The sequence below is a fragment of the Plodia interpunctella genome, chromosome 5, assembly GCF_027563975.2.
Source record: "Plodia interpunctella isolate USDA-ARS_2022_Savannah chromosome 5, ilPloInte3.2, whole genome shotgun sequence".
NCBI classification, from domain to species: Eukaryota; Metazoa; Arthropoda; class Insecta; order Lepidoptera; family Pyralidae; genus Plodia; species Plodia interpunctella.
In genome coordinates, this window is record NC_071298.1 from 384370 (window position 1) to 409351 (window position 24982).

Genomic DNA, 24982 nt, shown 5'->3' on the forward strand with positions numbered 1-24982 from the left:
GGTACGCGTAGTCGCAGTGCGTGCGTCCAATTCGGACCATTTTTAAAAGGCTTCTTACGAAAATTGTCAAGACTTAAATGATCTTTACCACCAACGGTATAAAGTTGAAAATGAAATGTCAGTGGGAGTAGGATCTTGAGTATGTCATGCTGAACTTTGCATACTGATACTTGTAACTAATGTTTCGGTGTGGTTTCGGAAAATGTGACTTTTACTATCAATAGTGTCAATACTGTTGTGATTTGACTATTATTGAAATACAAATTACTTTGTATGTACTTACTGAATGCCTGCCTGTCGTGCGAAGTGGACACGAACAAGTAGCAAAGCTGACCCTGGGCTCCGACGCTCAACGGCTGATGAAGGAAGAGTGTAAATGTTCCGATAAGGGAAAGAGATACAGTTAACATTATGTCGAACTAAGCATAAAGAAAATAAAGTCATGAAAAGTAAAAATATCAGCATTTGAAATTATACATTCAATTATTAATGAAAGAAAAAAGTAAATTAAATTTGTGAATGCAGGACGAATTTCGCATACAAAGAAAAACACAGTAATATAGATCAGTTTTATATATTTGACCCAAAAGACACCAACACCGATAACGTGTCAAAAATGACGTATTTCGTGAACATAAAGTAAATTCTTCTCATAAATTAATCAACAAATTAAAGCGATATAATCTTAATAAAAATAAGAGTACTGTACTTACCTACTATCTAAGTTAATTTGAAGAATATTATTCAGTGACATGCGGATTTTATGTATTATTTAAACTGCTTTAAACAATGAAAAATAAATTGTTAATAAGAAATATTCTCAATGTATTTTCATGTTACTGACACATAACGCCATCTATTGCATTTTAGTGTAAACAGTATATCTAAGGAAAATTGATAATTTTATCCAAAAATTTATTACGAAATCAGCGGGTGTTAAATTCATTGGAGCATTTTCATTTCAAAATTACAGAGAATTTGAAATAGAAAATGTCTAAAAAGTTACACAGTATTACTGCGAGACGCCGATTTATGTAAAATATTTCATTCAATAAAATACTTTTGATTTATGATATTGAATCCGCTTCTAGTCACATTATATCAAAAAAGTTTATAGAAAATGTCATAGTATATAACGATACATTTATATATTTAAGTGAATAGATTTTACAATAATGTTTGTCTTATTCTTAAAAACCATAATCAGCAACATTTTTCAAAGAAAAATATTTGTTGCTAGACGTGATAAAATTCGTAAATATATAAAATATATAACATGATACTAGATTATCTAGAGTCACATATAAATCTATAACAAAGCAGTCAATACTCAAAATAACAAGACGTAAAAACATAATAATTCAAAATGCCATCTAGCGGCTAACCAATCAACTATATGATAATGTAAATTTATAATCAACTGTTATTATTTGTTTCCAGTTAAATTGTGAATGGCACATTATTGTAAAAGATATTATTTATTTTGAACTAAATAGGTACTAAATAGCTAGAATATAGATTAACAAAAACTTGAAAATTAAGAAAATCCGTATCGCTGAAGTTAGTTCAGAGATTTACCCTTAGATGTCGTTATTCCAAATTTTCACTTAACACACTATTTAACTGGAAACTACAATTTTGTATAGGTATAACTAGAACCTGGCCTCATCGTTACGTTGCGTCGTGCCGCTCCGTCGTTTCATATATCGGTTTCGACATAAACGTGCGTCTGATTTCGATAAAATTAATGAATCAACGTATGTCAAAAGCACGGAGCATAGCGTGCTGTCGCCGCACCGACCGTTTCCCGCACTACAGCATAAGTTTCTGCTCCAACGCGGCCCACAGCGGGTGCAGCGGCGCGGCGCCGAACCTCACCAGCTCGGGGCTGGCCGCGCGCCGCCGCGCCGCCGACAGCCGCACGCTGCGCATCATGGCCGCTGATTTCTTGCGTTCTAAATAATAGTAGATGGTAGTACATACCCAGATCGTATGACGAGAGATTGCGCGATACGTTTACATCCCGAATCGAAGACGAGGGTGAATGGAATTACGCTAAGAGCGAAATGACGAGTTCCGATTGAATGTCTCTCTGCTTTTCAAATACAACAATAATAATGCAAATTAATGTTCATTCAATTACCTCTTTACGCTTTATCTACTATACCAATCTTGTTGAAATGCATAATATAGTTTCAAGCAATGAGAAAGATACGGTACTTTTCATCACGGAAAAATAACTACTCCAGTGGAAAATTCACGCATGAACCGCAGGCAAAAATCAATGTTATTCATCATAAATCTTAATAATATCTTTAATCTTAATTTATCTATAATCTTAATTTATAATATCAAGTGCCGACTTTGACATAGCAAAATATTGATCAGTATAACATGCATACTTTTCTTCTACAGCGTGTACCTAGTCAGTTTGTTGTCACTAATAGCTCACACTTTACGTGTACGCTTACCCTATGATCTACGTCCAAATAGTTGGCTCGGTATTTATGTTACCTTCAAGAGTGGCCATGGGGCAGTACTTGGCGGTGTGCGCGGCGTCGCCGGAGGCGCCGCAGCGGCGGCACACGAAGGCGCGCAGCACGGGGCACGCCACGCGCCCGCCCGCCTTCAGCGAGTGCGACCGGTAGTACGACTCGCGCTCGCCGTTGTTCTTGCAGAAGCGGCATTCTTGTTGCATCTGATGATAACGCAGTGCATTGAGGTCGAATTATAACTAGCGTCCCGACTTCGCGGTAAAAACATAATAAAGTACACACCTAAACCTTTCTCAGGAAACATTTATTGTTTATCGCGTTCATACAGATAGACAGATGCGAGGTACGTCCGATTATTTATATATTTTCTGCATGGAATTCAAAATAAAGAAACATGATTGAACAACGGAACCGCGCTCTTAGTGATTGGTTAGACGAATATCATTTACACTTTAAAGCATAAAAAAAGTTTCATTACTTATTATGCAATAATCATCAATTTCCTCACCTCATTCATTCGTCTTTTCGGCTTCTTCTCCACCCCCTGCCCCTCCAGCCCCCGCAGCAAAGCATACAACACATCATTAGGAAGAGACGACAATACTCTCAGCTGCTCCTGACTGATTGCCTCTGGTTGATTGATTTCGTACTGAGGTGAAGAAACTTCTACAGGAACTGTAAGAAAATAAACGCCTGTTACTTTTTTATAGCAATTACTTTCTCCGTAGTCGGGACGCGCCCATATTCTGTATATACCAAGGAATCGCAATCAACATATCTATTCTCTTTGCGTGCTGTGATTGTATAGATAAAAATCTACCTAATAATAATTACCGTCATGGATTAAATATATGGTTACCGAACGTGCATGTATTGCCAGAAAAATAAAATTCAACGACACACCTATAGCGTAACGTCGAAATTCCCGCTAACAAAAAGTTTCGACATCTCAAGGTCATCGATACCTTATCACTATGATCGACCGCGAAACGAAATGGCCCGAAGCGATACCTGTCGACGAAATAACAGCTGAGATTGTCGCCGAAACGACTGGATTTCAAGATTCGAATGTCCAACACTCACTAGCGAACGTCTGTTCGAAAGTCAGCTGTTCAACAATCTAATGAAGAAATTTGGAATAAAGAAAATTCGCACTACGCCTTATTATCCGCAAAACAACGGAATCGTTTCGCTCAAGAACTAAGTAGGTACGTCCCAAACAAAAAACACAAAAAAGTAAAAATGTTTAACTAATTTCACGGATAATTGATTAGGTAACTAATAGGTACTTATCTAATTTTGAAAATAACAAAGAAACGTGACGGTCACATCAATCGAATCTTCTTATAATTAGGTCTAGTTACATTAGTTAGGTACTGGCCGCTGACAAAGCGTTGTTCGTTGTCTACTTGTAAACAAAGAAACCGAGAAGAAAACGTTTCAGCTGAACTGTTTATTTATTTATTTATGTACACAACATAACAGTGTAAATATAAAACTTACAAATAGGAAACTAAGTACAAAGGTACTACTTATTTCTATAGAAATTTCTTCCAGTAGACCCGCGAAAGAAGAATGGGAAAAAAAGAGGCATTGGCGTGTACAAAACAGAAAATTACAATAAACTTAAATATTTTATATAATGCATAATACAATATAATATAATGTATAAAACATGTATAAGAACTACATATAGTAAATAAACTATAATAGTAAATACAAATAATATATACTTATATATATTAGGATCAAACAGAAAGGTGATGTTCCTTAACCCTTTTCTTAAAGACCGAATTTGTTGCTGTTGTTGATTATGAGATTACAATGTGGGTAGGTCGGCACTTAGCTGGTCTCTTATCAAACTGGCGTCAATGACGTATTGAAACATGTACCTACTACCAAGCTACAGTACAAATCTACAATATTGTCCTACCATTACAGCATAGTATAGTAGGCACATCGTAGTACAGATTCTAAAAAATAATAATTATACCTTCAGCAGGCTGCACAGAAGGCCTGAAGTCCTGTTCAAGGCTGGTGCTCCACTCCTGGTTTCTCGGCAGCTGCACGGCGGGCGTCACCTCGGGTTGTGGCCAGGACTTCTGGCGGAGGTACTGGCTCGAAGGCCCCATGCCGATCAGCTGGTCTGCGTGGGTAGTACCTACAATTGAAGATTTTTTTGTATTACGCAACAAGTTATTTCGTAGGTAAAAGGTGTGCGTATGTAGTAAGTATATATTCTCTTAAATTACAAACAGACAGTACTGGGACAGGCGTAGCTGACAGTAATATAAATAAACGAAACTGGAAAGGCCGCGGTAACGTATGTATGTAGGCTGGACTTACCCCCTTGATAACTCCACCGCTCCTCCTCAGGGTTGTAGGGGGAATCGGATCCGTTCAGTCTGAACTCCTCCAGGGCATCATCCAGAGTGCACTGGTTCATCACCACTGCAATTGAAAATTAAATATTACATTCTTCTTCTAGTGGAGTCGGAATGACTAAATTATTTTCGACCATTAATTTGCTAAGTACGTTCTATCGTTGGCCTCGTCGTCCATAGTGCAGGACGTGGGGCAGTTGGGACATGATAACAACTAGGTGAGCCATAGACTGAACACAGACTGTGGTTGGAGAAACTCCACTTGGCTCCGTTTTCGTGGCATCTCGATCCCTACACCAGCCCGGAGTCTATTCAGAGACTTCTAGACTGTCCTGGAATCGGATTGCAAAGAGGGATACCTACCTATTATGTTTGTTTTCACAGTGCTAATCTAGTCTTTATAGGTAAGTTAGAAGGTATCCGCGGTAGCTGCGTGGCATTAGGGGTAGAGAGCACATGGCAAAAAAAATTCAAATCGAAAATGTCCAATAAGACGAGCAGCTTAAAACTGAGTAGTTAGATTTTGCCTAGATATGACAAATAGGACGCACTTCATACGGCTAGGCTACTCACAGTCTAGGAAACTGCTGGATGTCCTTCGCCTCTCTAGTCCCGATTTGAATTGCGGCCACGGCTCCTGGCTGTGCCAAGACCTCCCCTGAAATGAAACCAAACAAGCGATATTTTACCTAAGTACCGGCCCACACTATCATCGAATACATGAACATTGCATAGTTTGTATAAGTGCATTTATTTACCACAATGAAAAGCTAGCAATTAACTAGGTAGGTACCTACCTATCTACACAGAATTCGTCAAAGTTTGGCGATCTTTTCTATGATAGTATGGAGCAGGTATTGCAGGTTGGTTAATTATACATATATATGTAAGTATATATATTTTCCTTTCATCAGCATTTGATCACAATCATAATATGTTTCAGTATACCTTTTGACCATGTACTTTATTGTGTACTTACATTGTTATATTACTGATAAAAAATTATACATAAATTTATATTTAAAAAATGGTAAGGCCTTCTGGCTTTATAGGAACCAACACTGTTTGAATGAGTTTCTTTCGGCATTTCTTCTCAGCAGTGGTCGTTCCGAAATGCTAGTAGTTTGTAGCTTTGGTAAATATCATTTAATTTAGAATATGACGTGAAAAAGTGCCTGTGAAGGCCTAATTTCTGAATAAATGATTTGATTTTGATTTTATAGCACTAGATAGGAAGGTAGTAGGTATAAAAAAACCAGTACATAGCTACCTATATACCCTAATATCTACCTACCTATATTATTATTCTATAATACCTAACACCTACCTACAAGCTGAATGTACTTAGTTAGAAATCGAACAAATAATACAAAATAACATAATTATTAGGTATCCATATAATAATTATTATTCTAAAGGTAAGTAGTTAATACTTTTAGGTAGGTACCTACCTACCTAAGTACCTACTTAGTTTACTTCTGTGCCTAAATCACACTTAACATTGCGATAAAAAATAATGTACCTTCATCAATGTATTAATACACCTTATGCCAACGACAATAAGAATCATATTTCAACGCTACCTATCAACACATAACAACAAGGATTTTTGTCACCCTCAACCTAAGCCCTAGGTACCTACCTACTTACATGTATTTACCATTTCATAAGTAGGTACATACTTATGTTTATTTTTATAATTGATATCGTATTAGAATAAGACGAAATTCTACTCCTGCAAATTTCAAATATGGTTTGTAATTTTGTTTCAATGGGACGCACATTTGACAAAGTGAAGTCAACTGTTGTTAAAATTAATGTTGTTAAAACATGTTTTTGCAAATAAATAATCTTTGTCTTTGAGGTAAGTAGTGTAAAATTGCACAAAATATGTAGGTACATATACATACTTTCCTACTAATAAGTATTTAGGTATTTACATAATAATAGACTAGTGTACTCACAGAATTAGTGCTGCTACCGCTTCCATAATCACTATAATCGTCTGGGCCCATTTTAAATTGTTAAAACTTATTTTTCTTAACCGCGCTGCGCAATGACACAACGAGCAAGGGACGCGACTTTTAATTTATAAAAATGTAGGTAAGTACTTTGTCGGTGGACGCGACCTTCCTTCAGAACGCTTGGGCCTGGAATCGCTTCTGATTGGACGTCGAATGTGTTCTCTTTTCAACTTCCCGAGACTTGCCGGGATTGCAGTTTTGTTCGCTTTGTTTGCATAATAAGTAAAGTGTGTTTTGATTTTGGTTCCGTATAATTAGTGAAACATTGAAAAGTAGGTAAATAGGTAGTTATGGTACCTAGTTATTTATTTTAAAAATAAAATTTTTATTTACCTACTTTATTTAGGTGTAAGTACTTAGTTACGTAAGACGTAAGTTTATTATTTTGCTTCTAGATTGAGATCTAGAAGCATTAAAATTAATACAAAATAGGTATAAATCATATCGACTAACGTAGGTAAGAAGTGAAGACGAAAAAGTAGAAGAGCGGACCGTGGACTCCGACATTCAACGACCAAGGAAGACATTAGCAGGACACTCAGTCAAATGAGAGAGAAAGGTAATATGGTATATATTAAGTAGTAAGTACTTACTAATACTATAAATTAGTACTTAAGTATCGATGTGCACTTATCTGTGGTTAGTATAAGTGCACACCAAATTTTATGTAGGTATTTAGTGTGCACTTATTTATACAACAGATTATACGATAGGTACGTTTTAATTCACAACGTTTTAACCTAAACTGGCATTTCTATAACACTTATTTAAAATGTAATAAGTAGGTAGAATATACCTCATACTTACTTATTATAATAATTACAACGAACCCTAAAAATAGAAGTGGGTAGTAACTGAGTTGTTTACAAAAGTGGCGATGGCGATTATTTTTTTACATCTACCCACCAACTTAAAACTTTTCTCCTATGGTGTGTGTCGCAGGCGGGTATAACGATAATAATCTAATCAATCGGTTATATTGTTTTTTTACCGTGGATTTACTAGTAGCGGGTATTATGTACTGGGGTATAAGTAATCTGTGGTAGAAGTAGGTACCTACTAATTCCATCTATTGTACTTACAAGTGTCATAAGCCTTATTAATACTGTGATATGACTTGGATATAATTGTAAATACTGTGGATTTGTCGTGGATATGACTACCGCTCCGGATGGTACTTGGATCAAAGGCTATCAATTGCTATCCAACGAGGAAACGCAGCTAGCGTTATGGGTACTTTTGAACCGGGTACAATCCGGGGTGGCATTTTTGATTGACTTTGCAATTATTTATGTTTTATTATTTGTATTTTTAATAAATGAATACTGTGGTAGTTTCGTTGTAGCTTGTTGTCCTTGTTTATCAATCTTACTACCAGTAAAGTGCCTACCAATCTAATAAGACTAGTAATAGGTACGGTTAAAATGTTTTAGTGCCCTTATTACACTGCGATATGAAAGTTTCTAAAAAAATCCGCGTTACTTTACCATTATAGTTACCTACTTACTTTATAACAATATTTCACAGTATACTGACATACTAATAATATAAATGTGAAAGTGTGTTTGTTCGTCATTCACTTTGAGGTGAGATTTATGCTGTGGAAATAGGAGTAAACTAGTGTCATAGGCCGTGGACAAAAGCTAGTAATAAATAAAGACTTGAACATCGGAAAGCATATTAAAATTACTCACAGACTGATCATTGCTCATTGACATTTGATTGCTTCTCATCTTGACAAGCGCACAAAAACATTATTGCTCTCGGCTTACGGTTGAGACATAGATGTGGTTGAGGCTTCTATATTTTTAATTCCATTTATACAACGTGACTAGTAAGTGTTGTTAAAACATGTTTTTGCAAATAAATAATCTTTGTCTTTGAGGTAAGCAGTGTAAAATTGCACAAAATATGTAGGTACATACTTTCCTACTAATAAGTATTTAGGTATATACATAATAATAGACTAGTGTACTCACAGAATTAGTGCTGCTACCGCTTCCATAATCACTATATATCTTACTACTCACGTATATATACATATACGTGAGTAGTAAGATAGGTCCTTCCTAGTCCACCTCACACAATACTCAATTTTGCCACATATGTAGCCGTACAAACGTCACTTTGGATTGCAATGGTTTCTAAAATGTATATGGTAAATAAAAAAAAAACAAGCAAAATAGAACATAATAGCTTTTATTACAGCCTCGCTTGATGCAGCACGTTTCAATGATCATTCATCGTTAACAATAATTTATTGTCTGACCCGTACCATAACACTCGTGAGATTCACACTAACTCTGTCAAACGCACGCCACAAATGTAATAAAATATGTGTGCATATGACAGCGAAGCGTTTGAACTTTCATACAATATTTTTATAACCTTCATTATTCCGATCAACAGAATCACAGAGGCCCTTATGCTAACGATCGATAATGCTGATTGGCTTATAGCCTGTGAAAGATAAATGTAACAGCTATGCTAGAGAAATTATCTTTAAAATCTTAAAGTTTCGAGTTGCTGGATTTGATGTTAAATTCATTAATGACAAAAAGTAAGTAATCCCAAAGTGATCCAAATGCATTGGCAAAAGTTAAAATCATAAATATTAGGTGTCTTACAAAATATTCATTTTAGGAGATTGTTGCTATACAAAAATCACCGCTCGGCAAAAAAAAAAAAGTATTGTTTCAAAATAGTACATAATTACTGTTCTTTGTCTCTGAACGACTTACATTTTGTTATATTATTTATATTATAACCGAGCTCGTTAAATTTGCCAAATAACGCACGATGCAGTTAGTAATGCAGAACCGGCCTTACAAAATGATATCTCGACAAAAATTTATCATCAAGTCCAGCATTAGTACTATAAAGCCTAATTATCCATGTCGATACAAGAGTCATGAAAACAGTTTCGTGACATAAATTTCGTAAAAAAAACAACACGTGAAAATATTAAATTTCGTTGACAAGTCAACTCGTTTTGAAACTTGACGTGAAATTTTTGACCGAATTATTTTGATTCTTTTACTGAAGGTGTAATATTTCGATGTCGCTAGTATCGCATTGAAAGTTAGGCTGGAGCAGGTGGCGGGCCTCTAGTTGGCGTCGACGAAGTACTCCTGCGCAGCCTTGGTGTCGGGCTTGATGGTCTTGTCCCCGGGCTTCCAGTTGGCCGGGCAGACCTCGCCGTACTTGTCCGTGAACTGGAACGCCTGCACCAGCCGCAGCGTCTCCTCCACGGACCTGCAAGTTGCAATGTTGTTGGGTTACGACTCACTTTCATAAAAATATATTTCTTTTTCTTGGATCGAAACTATTTTCGAATATTTTTTTTCTCCTTCTAACTACGCGTAGTTATGAACCAGCAGTTTTTGATAGAGAATTCTCGTATTCATTAGCAGCAGCAAGAGTTCCGTAAAATTTGCTTTGTTTGTTACGTACTGTAAGTATAATATACGGTTTCACAACGAGATTGCTCGACCAATGTTGATGAAATTTGCAGGAGATATAGTTAATAACCCGAGGGAAAACATACGCTAATGTGGGCGGAGCTGTTAGAAATAGATGGGAGAAACGAGACACAGTGCTAATATCGAATTCCTCATAGTACGTTGAATTTTACATGGACTGGACAGGCCTTCCGCGACAGTCTTTTCTAGCGTTATTGCTAATGCTGGTGTCAATTATATTCAGGTCGCCAAAATTCATCCAACATGATTGACCGCTACTTGCTTATTAGGCGTATTGAATAGCCTTATGTCATCTGGTTATGTAATAGCCTTGAATTTTTTTATCATTGTCAGAAATACAATTCATTTTAATAATTCTATTTGAAGCATAGCATTTCCTCAATTATGTCAAACGTACTAACAGGTGGCTAATCTTTTACAACAACACGTGTATGATAAGAACATAATATTTATTTCAAGACAGGATCTTAATCGACGCGGATAATGCCCAATAAGGGTAAAGATGTCTTTAGTTGATAATATAGTAATAGAATTGATTACTTATATGACTAAATTGTTCATGCAGGTAAAGCGTGGTTATGATAAGGTCATTGTGATAACTCAATGAATATTATTGAATATTCGTTTGTATGAGGGCGGGTCACATTTCTATTTAAATAAATAAATAAATAAATATATTAGGACAAATCACACAGATTGAGCTAGCCCCAAAGTAAGTTCGAGACTTGTGTTACGGGATACTAACTCAACGATACTATATTTTATAACAAATACATATATAGATAAACATCCAAGACCCGGGCCAATCAGAAAAAGATCATTTTCCATCATGACCCGACCGGGGATCGAACCCGGATCCTCTCGGTTCAGTGGCAAGAACTTTACCACTGCGCCACCGAGGTCGTCTATTTGATACCGTAACTTAACAATTGAATTATCGGATAAGTCATTGGCCATATTAATCGTAGTACCTATCAAGGTATGTTATATATATACTTTATATAAATGGAGTACAATACAAAATAAATAATGGTAAATTGTGTGTCTATTTGTTATGACACATGATTATATGACTGAGTTTTTAAGTGTGTCTTTCCTCACGTAAAAAAATGATTAGTGTCCCACCGTCTCATCCATCCAGCCACGGGAAGCCGGACAACGTAATGTGGGATTCGAACCCATTAAAACCACACGGTGTCAACGCCGACCACTTTTGGGCCGGGACTCCACAACTTAAGCCTTCCTCAGAAATACCACTATTTATTAGTGAACACTACCAGTTGTGGAAGATTTCAAATCATGTTTTCTACTTGCAGTAACAGTATTTCAATGCACGGGGCATATACCTTTACACGTTTACGCGATAAGAGCAAGGGTACTTAGATAAATTAATCCTCAGGGTTATAGGGTCCTCGCAATCGGGGCCACGCGAAGATGAGAGAGAGAGAGGGAGAGAGAGAGAGGGAGAGAGAGAGAGGGAAGGAGAGAGAGAGAGGGAGAGAGAGAGGGAAGGAGAGAGAGAGAGGGAGAGAGAGAGGGAGGGAGAGAGATAGAGATGGAGTGTGTGTGAGGGAGAGAGATAGAGATGGAGTGTGTGTGAGGGAGAGAGATGGAGTGTGTGTGTGTGTGTGAGGGAGAGAGCGACTGACCGTCCAACAGGCAGGTCGTTGACGGTGATCTGGCGCAGGTTCTGCTTGTCGTCGATGATGAAGAGCCCGCGGTAGGGGATGCCGGTCTCCTCGTTGAGCACGCCGTAGTCGCGCGCGATCTTGTGGTTCTTGTCGCTGATGATGGGGATGTTCATGGGGCCCAGGCCGCCTGCCGAATTACACAATTTATTACTACATTTATATTTTTATCGATTGCCTCTAACGTTACAACTAACGCCGACATGCTCCTCTGAATTAAGGTTGAAATTGAACTGGATATTATGTTAAAAATATAGCAGTGGTGGTGTAATGGTTGTGGATCGAAAGGGTCCAGGTTCGAATCCTACTCGTGCCGAGTGCATGCCTGCATGAGTTTGTATACCAATCTGACTCATGTATGTAGCTTTTATCGACCACCACTTGCTTCCAGCGAAGGAAAACATCGTGAGTAAACCAACACACTGGTTGATTATTAACTTGTGAGTGAAAAGGAGAAGGCAAGGGCAAACGCATCAACGCATATATTATACGGTTCATTGACGCACGTCAATGTTAAACGTATGTGGACGGATCACGACAGCGGCACCGCGCTAAATCGACGCGAAGGGGCACAGCAGAACAATGGGGCCGCATTCTCAGGCGACAGGTAGTGTAATTACAGGGTACTGTGGCAAAACATCCTGACAAACGCCACTAAAATCAGCAACGCGCGTGTAGCAGGCGCGGCATAGGCGGTGACCACTTACCATCAGATGGGCCGTGTGCATTTTATTCCTAGGCCGCTGTTCACCTGCTTGTTGGTATAAAAGACATACCCTGTTTACGCGGGGTGTTGATCCAAGCCAAGTGCACGAAATGTGAGTCAGTGGAGGCGGCGATCACCTCGCAGCCGATCTTGCGGAACTCGTCCGCGCCCTCCGAGAACGCGATGATCTCCGTCGGGCAGACGAATGTGCTGGGAAAACAAATCAATACACTTTTAGAAACAGGATGTAAAACTAAGTAATTTTGTAAGCAATCATAGTTTATTATCTAGTTTGCGAATTATTGTCTTCATTGAAATGGATTTGTTATACACGAGTTTTTACTTATTAAAAAAAAATGAGATGAAAATAATCTGGAATTTTTTCGAGCGGCAAATGAACCCGCGCCTCTGTCGATTCCAGAATTTTTTCATCTCATTATTATTATCGACTTCATGTTGTTCTTTCTCACATTCTTTTCATAATTTCCTGTACTTATTCAGCTCTATTGGATCACTTGCAATACCTTCTGCTAATAGAGATGTAAAGGTATTACTTTTTTTTATAAAAATATTATTTTTATTTTAGTGCAACAGAACTTATATGGTATGAAGCGAGTTTGGTGCCAAGATCCTGACGTAGACGTAGGAAACAAGATAGCAAGGCTGAAGACAACTTAAAGTTTAAAATTGTGGTCTGCACCAAACGGCCCAAGACATGGAAGACAAAAGAGAGCTTTGCCCACCAGTGGGACACATAACCAGGCTAAAAAAAACTAACGTTTATATGCTTGTTGTAAAAAATCCTTTATCTATACTATTGTTATAAAGAGGTAAGCGTTTGTGAGTTTGTATGTTTGAGGCGAGTAATCTCCGAAACTACCGAAACGATTTAAAACATTCTTTCACCATTAGAAATGTACATTATCCAAGATTGCTATAGGCTATATTTTATCTCAAAATTCTAGTTATTAATATTTTAATACCATCATATACATACAGAGATAGTCTGCCAGGGCAGAGAAGCTAACGCATTCTTTATTTTCCGTGACCTGACAAGATCACAAAATTATTATATTAAAAGTATTTTCAATAGTATGTAGTCAGTCATGGTATTTTATTAAAAACAGATGTATGTTAGTGATAAACGATGTCATTGAGTGTATCACGTATTTGCAGATTAGATATACATATGACAACTGTTTTACTTAATATGAACATTCCAGATTCATGATATATATATATACAACTTATTATGGAAATATAATTTTTAATCTGTAGACTGCTTTCATTACTATACTTCCGTATTGACACACTTTTTTTTGGTGTATATTTTTAGACGAGTTAATCGAATTTAAGTAAGTAATCGATTTTGTTCATCAGCCAAACAGCGCTATGCTGTTTGGCTTTGCATTGTTATGTTCCGATATGAAGGATGAGAGGCAATAATTACAGGGTACTGTGGCAAAAGACCCTAGGCCATGTGATGTGGCACCCCTGGTGTTGCAGTTGTTCATAGGCTGCGGTGACCACATACCATCACACACGACGGCCCACTGGCTGCGTACCTGTTTGCTGCTTAATAGTATATAAAAAGTATTTATTTATAATCTATGCTCAATTTAGTTAGAAGGTCAACTCTAAAGCAACCGAAAGTTCAATATAGTACCAAATGGTGATTGTAAACAACACACTCATAACAAAAACGAATATTTAATATTCAAATATGTAACTAAGTTAAAAAGCAAATAAAACTTGATAACTTGTTACTGACGAGTTTAGCTATTATCACGGAGCTGTTACGATAAAATTGTAGGCGACACCATGGTTCACTTGTTTCTTGTGTCATAAGCAAAACTATAAGCTATGGTAATAAAAAACTAATTGGACGATATCGTTATCAAAAGGTCCTCCAAATATAGAAAAATCAACCACCATATCAGCCCAAACTACTAGCTTTTTCGTCCGTAAAAGAAAATGTTACAAGTAATGCAGAACACGCGGTAATAACGCGATAAAAATTGAGATTTTACCGATTTTATTTTGAAGGAAAATTTACGCGGTCGAAGCCGCGAGCAAAATCAATTTTCTGAGTAAATGCTTTGACTTTGCCACCGCTACAGGCAGTGCCAGAGATACGGTCCATGTAGACTTTGTTACACCAAGTTATCTTTTGCACTGTACTTATATGACGCTTAGTATGCTTGGCGAAAATACATGTAATTCTAAGATCAAAGAAGCTGATAAGATTAAATTTGATATACTTAGTAATATTGACAGTTTATAGGTTAGTTAAGTGGTTTCAGAGGTTAAGCCAAGTCAGTGATGTCAGACAGCGCTTGTAGATAAACACATTATCAGAATGTGGGGACTTTTTCCATTACTTATCAAAAATGATACGACAAATAACCTATTAAATTAAATTAAAGGGTTTTAGACACCGATATTTAGTGCTTTTGTTACGATCTTTTAAAGGTATACTATTAAAATAGTTTATAAACATTTTATATTTTTTTGCATATTCTAAAGTCAGATATTTTTAGAAACTACTTACTTAATTCGTTTTTATGAGAACTACGAAAAAATATCAACGAACATATTATACATTCAAATCTTTGAATAAGAATAGACTATGACTTTGGAGGAATGTTGGAAACTGGTTTCGTTCGTTGTAACGGTTCAAGGATCAAACTTTTAATTGTTAATTACGTTCACCTTTCGTTACACTGATTTAATACTAGACAGAATTCATTTAGAAGTAATGTTGACGTTTCTAGAAGCAACGAATCTGTTAAAAAAGTTATACAACCTCAACAAGGAGATATTTTTTGCAATGGAAATATTTTAAGAAATCACGTCAACACTCTACGCAGACCTAGGTACCTACCTACCTACGAACCAAAACTGAGAACCAGAGTTGAGGCCTTATAAATATTTATAACGGCCCGTTTCGGCTTTGCTCGAGTAAAACTATAATATAATAAATTATACACTTTATTCTTCCTCAGGAATCGCACTTTGGATTACCTGGGATTACACTACGCTGGACAGATAAAATTACAATATATGTATAAAACCGATCTTTCTCACTACTCATTTCTTTACGAAAATTTAACTGAACGAAAATCTAAAAGGCTACTTTTTTCATTATCAAGGTTTCTATCTAGAATGGAACGACTAGGGGACATAGCTTTTGCAGCTAGTAGGCAACCAATTGCATTCTCAGTCTCAGTCACAGCAATTTAGTCTTTTGTAGCTCACAGATAAATTACATCACAGCAGTCTGTAAAGGTTATTGTTTTACGCTCGGGCCTCACAGCGTCACAGCCCCGAACACAACGGGGAACACGGGTAGATGAGAGATTAGGGTACTCACAAGTCCAAAGGATAGAAGAACAAAACGACATATTTTCCCTTGTAGTCGGAGAGCGAGACGTCCTTGAACTCGCCGTTGACGACCGCTGTGGTCTTGAACTGGGGCGCGGGCTTGGTCAGCTGCAGCGGCATCTTGTTGAAGCTGCAATAACAACGTTATTTTTTAAATATTAAGGTTCATTTCGGGAATCGCAGCAGTATTTTCTTGAAGCTAAAGCAATATCGACGTTAAAAGTTAACATTTAGGTTTCGTTCAGCTTGTAGATAAAGTGGCGGTTATGATTAAGGATTTAGCAGGGGAATTTTGTTAAGGTTGCAATTTCGGCGCTATTCCTTAAAATAAGCCTTAAAACACTTTTTGCATTTTCTTGTAACTGGTGATGTGAATAAAAGGATTTGCCAGATCGAGTAAAACAAAAATAAATTAGTATTACATACATCTGCCTAACTGCTGTAGTTACCAGTTAGTAGTTCATTATAGGTATTGTCTTCACGGAATTCAGCATTTTGTAGAACCGGCATACAAACGAAAATAGTTTAATATTTAAATTATGAATTAAAACCTATCAAATAATTACAATAAACTACTACTTCCAATATAATGTACTAAAATACCAACTTATTTTACTACAGTAAATATTTCAAGTATTACCAGTATAATACACAATAACTACACAAAATCACAATTTATTTCACAAACACGTCCTTCACCGTTCGCGTCTCGACCACAACTGACTTTGTTCAGTGTTCCGTGTCATATTATACACATACCAATATCAATGAGTGTGCTATCGGTGATCTTACTATGACTCGACATATGTTAGTATGTAGACGATAATTTTATTCCACGTGATAATCTTGTAAGAAATATTTTGTAGCACGTAACGTTTTGGAAAATTTACGCAATGATTTACACCGTTTACAGTAACGAAAAAAAAATCTACAAAAATGACATAGTTGATCTGGATCACGTAAGTACATCGAGGTTTTATTGTATCTGTAGTTAGTAGATTAATGCTTATCCTTATCTGAGTCCTCAAAGAACAAGACAAGGGTACAAGTTCAGTACCTAAGTATTCCCTAATAAATACCCACCTACCTACAAAAACTTTCAGTGGACGGATTCTATGAATATGGAACTCTATGGCCACTAGTAATACCATCTACCCTACGACCACGAACCTAACATCATTCCACTCTACAGGGAACTCTTCAAATCTTATCAAGTGGACATCATAGACCATCTTCTCAGTAGTCTTCCATAGGCTCACCAGCAATTGACCGGCGCCATTATAGAAATAGTCTGTGAGAAGACCCGTAGTGAGCATGTTAGCCACTGTCGCTTCGAGATTTTGCATCCTGGGGATTAGAATGACCATCATTCACCATTGCACTGTTATATGGAATGTCACAATTTTGCGTTTACCGATAATTTCGATGAGCGGTGTTTGGTATATATCCTTACTTTTAAAATGTGTTATGTCTTTAAAATGAGATTTGTCTGAATTGTAGAATGGAAGATGTGGGTTGGCTGAAACGTCATGTGATTCCGAACGTAAAGTAGCATAGCAACCAACTTTTTCATAATACAATAGGCAATAATTTCAAAAGAAGCATTGTACTTACATAAATTTATGTCTTTTGAGCTGCATTTCATATTATAAGTAGAGAAAGCTTTTAAATTCTACAATGAAGAAGGTACAACATAAACAGTAATTAGGTACAAACTGCAGACACTTAATCTTTGTATGCATCAATATACATAAAACAGATAATCGGCGGTCTATCATCGTCAGTTAATTGATATGAAACGTATTGAGATAAGGAAGATCTTAGTATTTAGATAGGTACCTCTGAGTTCAATGAGAAGGACAGTCTTTACATTTTGGTATAATTTATAGTGTTATTTTGCTTGTTATCAAAAATAGGTTGCGAACGCCAGGGCAAGCACATACCTACGGGTGGCTCCTTCTATTTTGGGACCATTTCACCCATTTTCCTGTGCATAGTACCAAACTAAAATTCAAATGATTCATTGCCATGATTGTCGACCTCGGTGGCGCAGTGGTAAAGTGCTTGCCTCTGAACCGTGAGGTCCCGGGTTCGATCCCTGGTCGGGTCCTGATGGAAAATGATCTTTTTCTGATTGGCCCGGGTCTTGGATGTTTATCTATATATGTATTTGTTATAAAATACAGTATCGTTGAGTTAGTATCCCATAACACAAGTCTCGAACTTACTTTGGGGCTAGCTCAATCTGTGTGATTTGTCCTAATATATTTATTTATTATTATTTATTTACTTATGATTAACCTTTTATTAATAGCATGAAACCACAAAAAACGGGTAAATTTTTTTTTTCAACTATCATTATTGAAACGTGGAATTACCAATACGCCATACAAACGAAATCAAAAATGCTCAGGAAAATTGTATCATTTCCATGTAATCATAGTTATTCGTTCCGATTACTTCTGATGAACGTATTTACGTTCTCAGAAAGTATTGACTTACAAAGTATTGACTCTCATTGGAGTCAATACTTTGTAAGCATTCCATCCTGCACCCGCGTTAGTAATGAATACAGTAAAGTATACAATGTGCCATCAATAAGACAAGTCGAACATAAGTGTTAATTATGCATAAAAATATCAGTCATCAGTTTTCAATACCATCTTGAATGGCCCTAGAATAAGTAATTCTCAGTCTGCCAAATATTTTATCGCTCTTCTGAAATACCGTCGACCGCAAGTTACACTGCATAGACCTCTCTCGCATGGTCATTCGGGGCTACGATGGCGCGAAGCCCGGGAACAGCGTAAAAAACGTTTTCCTCATGGACCAACTGATGTTAACAACTGGCTGTCGTTTTCCTCGGAAAACGAGGTAAAATGCAACCTTAAAATTTTGAAGATTCGTCTGTGATTTTACAACACAGCTGGCTTGCCTGATGTCAACTTTCCTTTGGAATACCATTTTAGCTTAATAGCTGCCCAATATGTTAATGCCATTATAGGATATGCGTAAACCTTTATTACACTTCATTCGAAATTCCACTGAATTAGAGTAGTTTGATATGCCGTAAAAAAATATGAAAGTAATCGTATCTCTAGACAATGAATCTTTCACAGTCAAACAAGACTCAACTTTCACTCTGAACCAACTTGCACTGTGCCACATAAATTCATGTGGCTTTTAAATAAGCGTTATGGGTGTTAATGAGACATAGTCACGTCTCGTCTTGGTGTGAACCGGGTCGGAGTGTGACAACGGCAATGATCTGAACAGCCCAGTTTATAGGTAATATACACATCTATTATTCAGAAGTGCTGTTTTCTGGTTAATAATTTTTCAGTACCTACCCTTACTCTTTTTACCCATTATTTAACCACCAATTTGTAACTTTTTTATATTAATTATTATAATTAATGTATTTATTAAGACACTTCCATATAATGACACTAAATAAACAAATAAAAAAAAAATTCACTATGCATTACATTTGCAATTTTTTGTTGTAATGATAATGCGGCATGTTTGCAATGAAATTGGGTAGGTTTATGTGCTGTTGACTGTACTTCCAGAAGTAAATTGTCATTGTTATCTTTAATTAATAAAATGCATGGGAAAAACCTTAATGGTATGTCAAGGACGAGGCTATCGATACGATATCGATACAAGCTAACCATTCGAGCATTAGCTCGGTATTGAATTGGAAGTCACAAAAAGAAATTAAAAAAAAAAACAATTTATAATTAAATTAAAGGAATTATAAAGATATTATAAAATTAGTTAGCTGTTTTCATTGAATGAGAGATTTCGTTTAAGACTTCAAACGAATGCTAATTATACAACTCAATTGTTAAATAATCAGCCATATTATTAACTTCTAAAATACATTTCCACAGTAATAAATAATAATTAGACAGGTCCTCTCACTACTAGGTATTGTTACATTATTATATTAAAATTATATGTTTACTCTAACTTTTCAATGTACTATAATATACTTACTCAATAAAACCAAGTAACTATTTCTACTCAAATACTACAGACTATCTACCTAAAAAACAAACTACAAATACATCGTATCAGGACACTTGCGCTAAAAAAATTGCGCCAAAGACATTTGCGCGTAAAGACTCATGCGCGAAAGACATTTGCGCGCAAGAAACTTGCGCGAAAGACTAAAAGGTTGAGTAATTGAGGCGTTGCGTTGTGTTGCGTTGCGTTGTGTTGATGTTGTTGCGTTAAATTGAGATATTAAAAAAGGGGAGTTTTATGGCAAGATAAATTGGAAAAAAAATTGCCCTATCTTTTTATGTTCTTAGCTATTTACTTAACAGATTCGGTTTACAATACAACACTACACAACACAACGCAACGCAACACAACGCAACGCCTTAATTCCTTAACCTTTCGTCTTTCGCGCAAGTTGTTTACGTGCAAGTTTCTTGCACGCAAGTTCTATCGCGCAAGTTCATTCGCGCAAAGTACCAAACTCCAAATACATCAAACTACAAATATCAAGGCAAGCACCTCAAGGAGAAAGGCCTCATCATAGGCATGAGGTGTTCCGGCTTCTCCAGGTCTAAGTGGACACCTTCATCTCCGCGACAGTAACACTTGTGTTCCATCGACATCTTTAGCACTTGACAATTTCAGCTGAATATTATGACAAATGTTAGAATACTGTGAGGTTTATTACCTATAAAAATATTTTTTTACTGAATTCGCTTGGATATTAGAAAATAAACAATGGTTAACTAAAATTTTCAAGACAATATATGTAAAAAGAAATCTATAAATAAGGTAGTAAACCTGCAGTAAAATAATTAGGTTGTTTATAACTATCATTATTGTAAGGTAATATAACTCAAAAGAGGTCATAATATTATAGTGGGTAGCATGCATGATAACTACACAACAAGGTAAAATTTACACCATCGTATAATGTTGTATGTACCTACCTACTTAGGACAAGAATTCTTATACCTATCTGCCGTCATTTGTTGCACAATGCTTACATTATAATGTGAATCATCCTATTAAAAGTTTCAGTTTAGCTACAAAAAAGTTAAATATTTTGAATTCTAATGTTTTATCTTTTGCCCATGAAGACCTGGATGGCGCAGTGGTAAAGTTCTTTCCACTGAAGCGAGAGGTCCCGGGGTCGATCCCCGGCGGGTCATGATGGAAAATGATATTTTTCTGATTGGCCCGGATCTTGGATGTTTATCTATATATGTATCTGTTATAAAATATAGTATCGTTGAGTTAGTATCCCATAACACAAGACTCGAACTTACTTTGGGGCTTACTTACTTACTCAATCTGTGTGATTTGTCCCAATATATTTATTTATTTATATTTATCTCTATTTCTACAATTTCACATTTAATATTTTAAATTGATAACAAAGTGAAAGAAGTTATGTCTATGTTGACTATAATTAATTCTCATGTCGTCTAAAATGACATGCACAGAAGATAAAAATGGAAAAATGTTTTTTTTTTCAACATTTACATTCATATGGAAAATATTCTGCCAACAAAAAGTTTTTATTGAGTCATGAACAACATAATATAAAATAAAAAATTAAGTCACAATGTAATACTGCATACTATATTATGGCATAATGATTTTTAAGCATAACATTCTTGCATAACAGTTCACACAGAAAATTTGAAGCATAACTAACCTAAAAGTTAATTATGTCACATTTATGGGTAAATACCCATATGCCAAAAATCAATTATGCCTTACACCTATAACGCCAAAATATTTTATGCAAAAATCGGTACACGAAAGATTATTCTATGGGACAAAATGAATTATGTGAAAAAAGGGATCCCTGAAATAATACTGTTTAAGGCCAGTAGGATTTATTTGTAATGGTTCATGCTCAGCTGTCACGCTTGATTGCATGCTATTTCATGCAACATGCAATTTATACATGGACATAAACAATTTAATTAATGTTCTACTTATAAACATAGAAAAAATATTTGAAGATATTTGTGATAATAAACTAGGTATTTCCTTAGTTAATGCCCAATGTAATAATATAATAACTACTGACCAATTAAAACTAAGTTTATGATTAAAATGTAAAAGAATGTGGGTTCATAATAATATTATTCTGCCTGTAAAAGGGCAGAAAATAGGCATACATAAATATAAATGACTAGTTAAATGTATTTTCTTCCAAAGAATTGGATAGGTAATATTCCATGCCATATTAAATTTTATACATAATTTAAGGTGTAAGACCTCAACCACTTATTATTTGAGATAATTTCAATAAAGTTTAAATAAAGAGCCACCCATTTCCCTACATGCAAACTATACTGTACATATTATTTGCATGTACCTTTCTGGTAGAAACTTTTTCGGTTCATTCCCACATTCCCCGTCCGATTCGCGCATCCTTTTCCTATCGGTTTGCATGTTCACACCTTAGTAAAATCAAGCATGCTATGTATCAACACAATTTTATTTTCTTCATTCCATTTTCATCTCCATAAAACTTAAATATCCCTTTACAAAACCAGCAGAATAGTAATCAATTTGCAAAATGACAGAAAATGATTTCTTATCATGGCCATGAGACAAAGTCTAGATCACACCTATATTCTTATAAAAACTCCTAGGCAAAGTAAAATATTTATCGTAATATATGCTTAATTATAAACAATAATATGCTAGTCAAGTACTTGCTTTCAAGACGTTTGAAGGAGTTAGTTTGGTAAAGATAAAAGGTCATTCATATTCAAATCTTGATGGTAGGTAGTTCATGGCCACGAGTGGAAATTATTAATTGGCTTCGTTTTCAGTTTGGTAACCTAACTCAAAAAGAGTTAAAGTCCAAAATCGGTATCTTATTCTCGTAGATTACACACAGTAAATATTGAGAAAAAATTGATAAAAGATCGTAATAGCGGGATCTACCGTTTTTCTAGACGCATCTTCGAAAGGCAACACGAAGTGCCCCCGTAGAACGAAAATAAAGTTAATCACAATTGAATATAATCTGCACCATAGAAGTAGGACCAAAGAATTTATATGTTCTATAAAATAATAAGTGCATTTACTTACTTGAAATAAATGTTGCACAAGATAATTAAAATTACAAATTACACGACTCAAGCTACGTGCAAACGTAAAAATGACAAATGACGAAAACGAAATGACAGCCGGCCGGCCGGTTGAGTTGAACGATTGTTTCATTTATTGCCAGTAATCAAAAATGTACTTGGCTTCATGCATATTATTATTATTTTCTATAAATCGCAGTATATATTATTAGAATACATACATGATAACTAATTAGATTTAAAATGTTAACTTACAGAAATAATTACTAGGTACTACTTCAAATGAAATCAGTGACGTTGTACTGGTTTCAAAGTGTGTCAACAGATGGCAATGTTAGTGATTTTTAACATATAAAAATTTACCGTCGACTATCCGTCGACAGACAACGCAGGGCAACGCAGGATTGTATAGATAATTGGAGATTCGACGTACGTCAACGCACGTCTGTGTCGAAACCTAAAACAACGGAGCTACGACGTCCTGCATCGGCGCAACGGAGCTACAACTTTCTGCATCGGCGCAACGGAGCTCGACAATGGGGCGTGGCTCTAATGCCGGCTTCACACTGTCGTCGAACAGTTTGCTATGCTTTGGCGGTTATTCCTTGCGGTTAATAAAAGTACACATAATCACTATCTACACAATGTTCACGCCATGTTCACGCATTCACACCGGCATGTGTCCGAGTTCGGCGACAATTTGGAGCTGGCATAAACTATGATGCCGTAACAGAAGTTTTGCCTGTCACATAGTACTTCCCATGGAATTAGTAGGTACAAGTACTTACTAAATCCATGGTATTTCGTTCTTACCATAAAACAAAAACGTGTTTCCTTCATAGCACAGGTAAGTAATTAGTTCTGTTATAGGTAACCTAGCTAAGTCCTGTGCTTGACTCATTTAGGTACAGTGGAAATTAACTCTGTTGAAAGAGTCCAATTTTAGCCTAATCTAGAAAGCCATAGAGCTGGCAGCTTCTAGTGTTTTGTTTAGCTTTTGTACTGCAATATTTGCTGATGATATTTCCCACTCAGAGTGCTTTCATGCTTAGGTACTTATCGTAACAATATGGTATCCGCTAAAGCCAACATGCAGTATTGTCTGCATACAAATACCAAGTATAATTAGTTATAGTAAGTCGTTGGTTTGGACTAAACAAGAGTTTAACTTAGCTTTGTACTTATTACATTATCTAGCATTATTTTCAGATATATATATTTATAAGAAAACTGTGTTTACTTTATAACCTTTTCCTTTTACTTGGTACCTAGGTAATGTACTACCTACCTGTATAATTAGAATTTCCACTTAACTCTCAGCTTGTAGTGAGTTGATGGTAGGTGAATTAAATTTATATTGAGTATAATACCAACAACAGAAATTAAAAGTTCAAATTGAAACAAAACGCCTTTTACAAAATAAAAAGCAATTATAAGCATAATGTTACTATAATGTTACTTGATCTAATATTTTGAACAGGCGCTTTATATTTTAGCAGTTTCAAACAGGTTGAATATTAAATGGCTGGGATAAACATTATTATTCCAAACTGTTGAAAATATTCACTTGAAGCTTAGTCGGCATATCTAGCTTAAGTTAACCTACGACTGAAAAACAAATGTAAAACAAGACATTAATTTTGTTTCGACGCTCTTTACTAATCAATATATATGTTGAACGTATGAATGTTCGTCGGTTTTCAACCGCCAGAGATAGACATGAGAGGGATTTGA

General features: G+C 35.9%; 2 protein-coding genes across 8 annotated transcripts; both read right to left on the reverse strand.

Moving 5' to 3' along the window:
* Positions 1-558: 558 nt before the first annotated feature.
* Positions 559-7732, reverse strand: LOC128669898 (uncharacterized). Of its 3 annotated transcripts, none has more exons than XM_053745123.1 (7): positions 7621-7732; positions 5453-5537; positions 4842-4946; positions 4489-4659; positions 3004-3170; positions 2515-2698; positions 559-1955 (listed from the first exon to the last, which is right to left on the reverse strand). In XM_053745123.1, the coding sequence occupies exons 3-7, from the start codon at positions 4939-4941 to the stop codon at positions 1813-1815; spliced, it is 765 nt and encodes a 254-aa protein (XP_053601098.1). In that variant the 5' UTR covers positions 4942-4946; positions 5453-5537; positions 7621-7732; the 3' UTR covers positions 559-1812. The 3 variants fall into 3 exon arrangements, with proteins under 3 accessions (XP_053601098.1, XP_053601096.1, XP_053601097.1); XM_053745121.2 differs by lacking the exon at positions 7621-7732 and adding an exon at positions 6844-7120; XM_053745122.2 differs by lacking the exon at positions 7621-7732 and adding an exon at positions 6844-7115 and having other exon boundaries at positions 4489-4656.
* A 1354-nt stretch (positions 7733-9086) lies between these two features.
* On the reverse strand, positions 9087-23386 carry Prx2 (Peroxiredoxin 2). Of its 5 annotated transcripts, XM_064435965.1 has the most exons (7): positions 23250-23340; positions 20691-20816; positions 17334-17510; positions 16153-16293; positions 12850-12989; positions 12035-12203; positions 9087-10158 (listed from the first exon to the last, which is right to left on the reverse strand). In XM_064435965.1, exons 2-7 carry the CDS (start codon positions 20792-20794, stop codon positions 10011-10013), a joined length of 879 nt encoding a protein of 292 aa, XP_064292035.1. In that variant the 5' UTR covers positions 20795-20816; positions 23250-23340; the 3' UTR covers positions 9087-10010. The 5 variants fall into 5 exon arrangements, with proteins under 5 accessions (XP_064292035.1, XP_053601100.1, XP_053601099.1 ...); XM_053745125.1 differs by lacking the exons at positions 17334-17510; positions 20691-20816 and adding an exon at positions 22525-22609 and having other exon boundaries at positions 23250-23332; XM_053745124.2 differs by lacking the exon at positions 17334-17510 and having other exon boundaries at positions 23250-23327.
* Positions 23387-24982: the final 1596 nt, after the last annotated feature.

Bases quoted from the DNA above. Each gene is read 5' to 3' on its own strand.
- LOC128669898 (XM_053745121.2), bottom strand. From the start codon at position 6,894: ATGGGCCCAGACGATTATAGTGATTATGGAAGCGGTAGCAGCACTAAT. The intron at 4,947-5,452 runs GTGAGTAGCCTA...TTTCAATTGCAG, and splicing joins ATCCAGCAGTTTCCTAGACT to TGGTGATGAACCAGTGCACT. The intron at 4,660-4,841 runs GTAAGTCCAGCC...AATCTTCAATTG, and splicing joins GCGGTGGAGTTATCAAGGGG to TAGGTACTACCCACGCAGAC.
- Prx2 (XM_064435965.1), bottom strand. From the start codon at position 20,794: ATGTCGATGGAACACAAGTGTTACTGTCGCGGAGATGAAGGTGTCCAC. The intron at 16,294-17,333 runs GTTCGTGGTCGT...TTGTTATTGCAG, and splicing joins GTAGAGTGGAATGATGTTAG to CTTCAACAAGATGCCGCTGC. The intron at 12,204-12,849 runs GTATGTCTTTTA...GTAATTCGGCAG, and splicing joins CAACACCCCGCGTAAACAGG to GCGGCCTGGGCCCCATGAAC.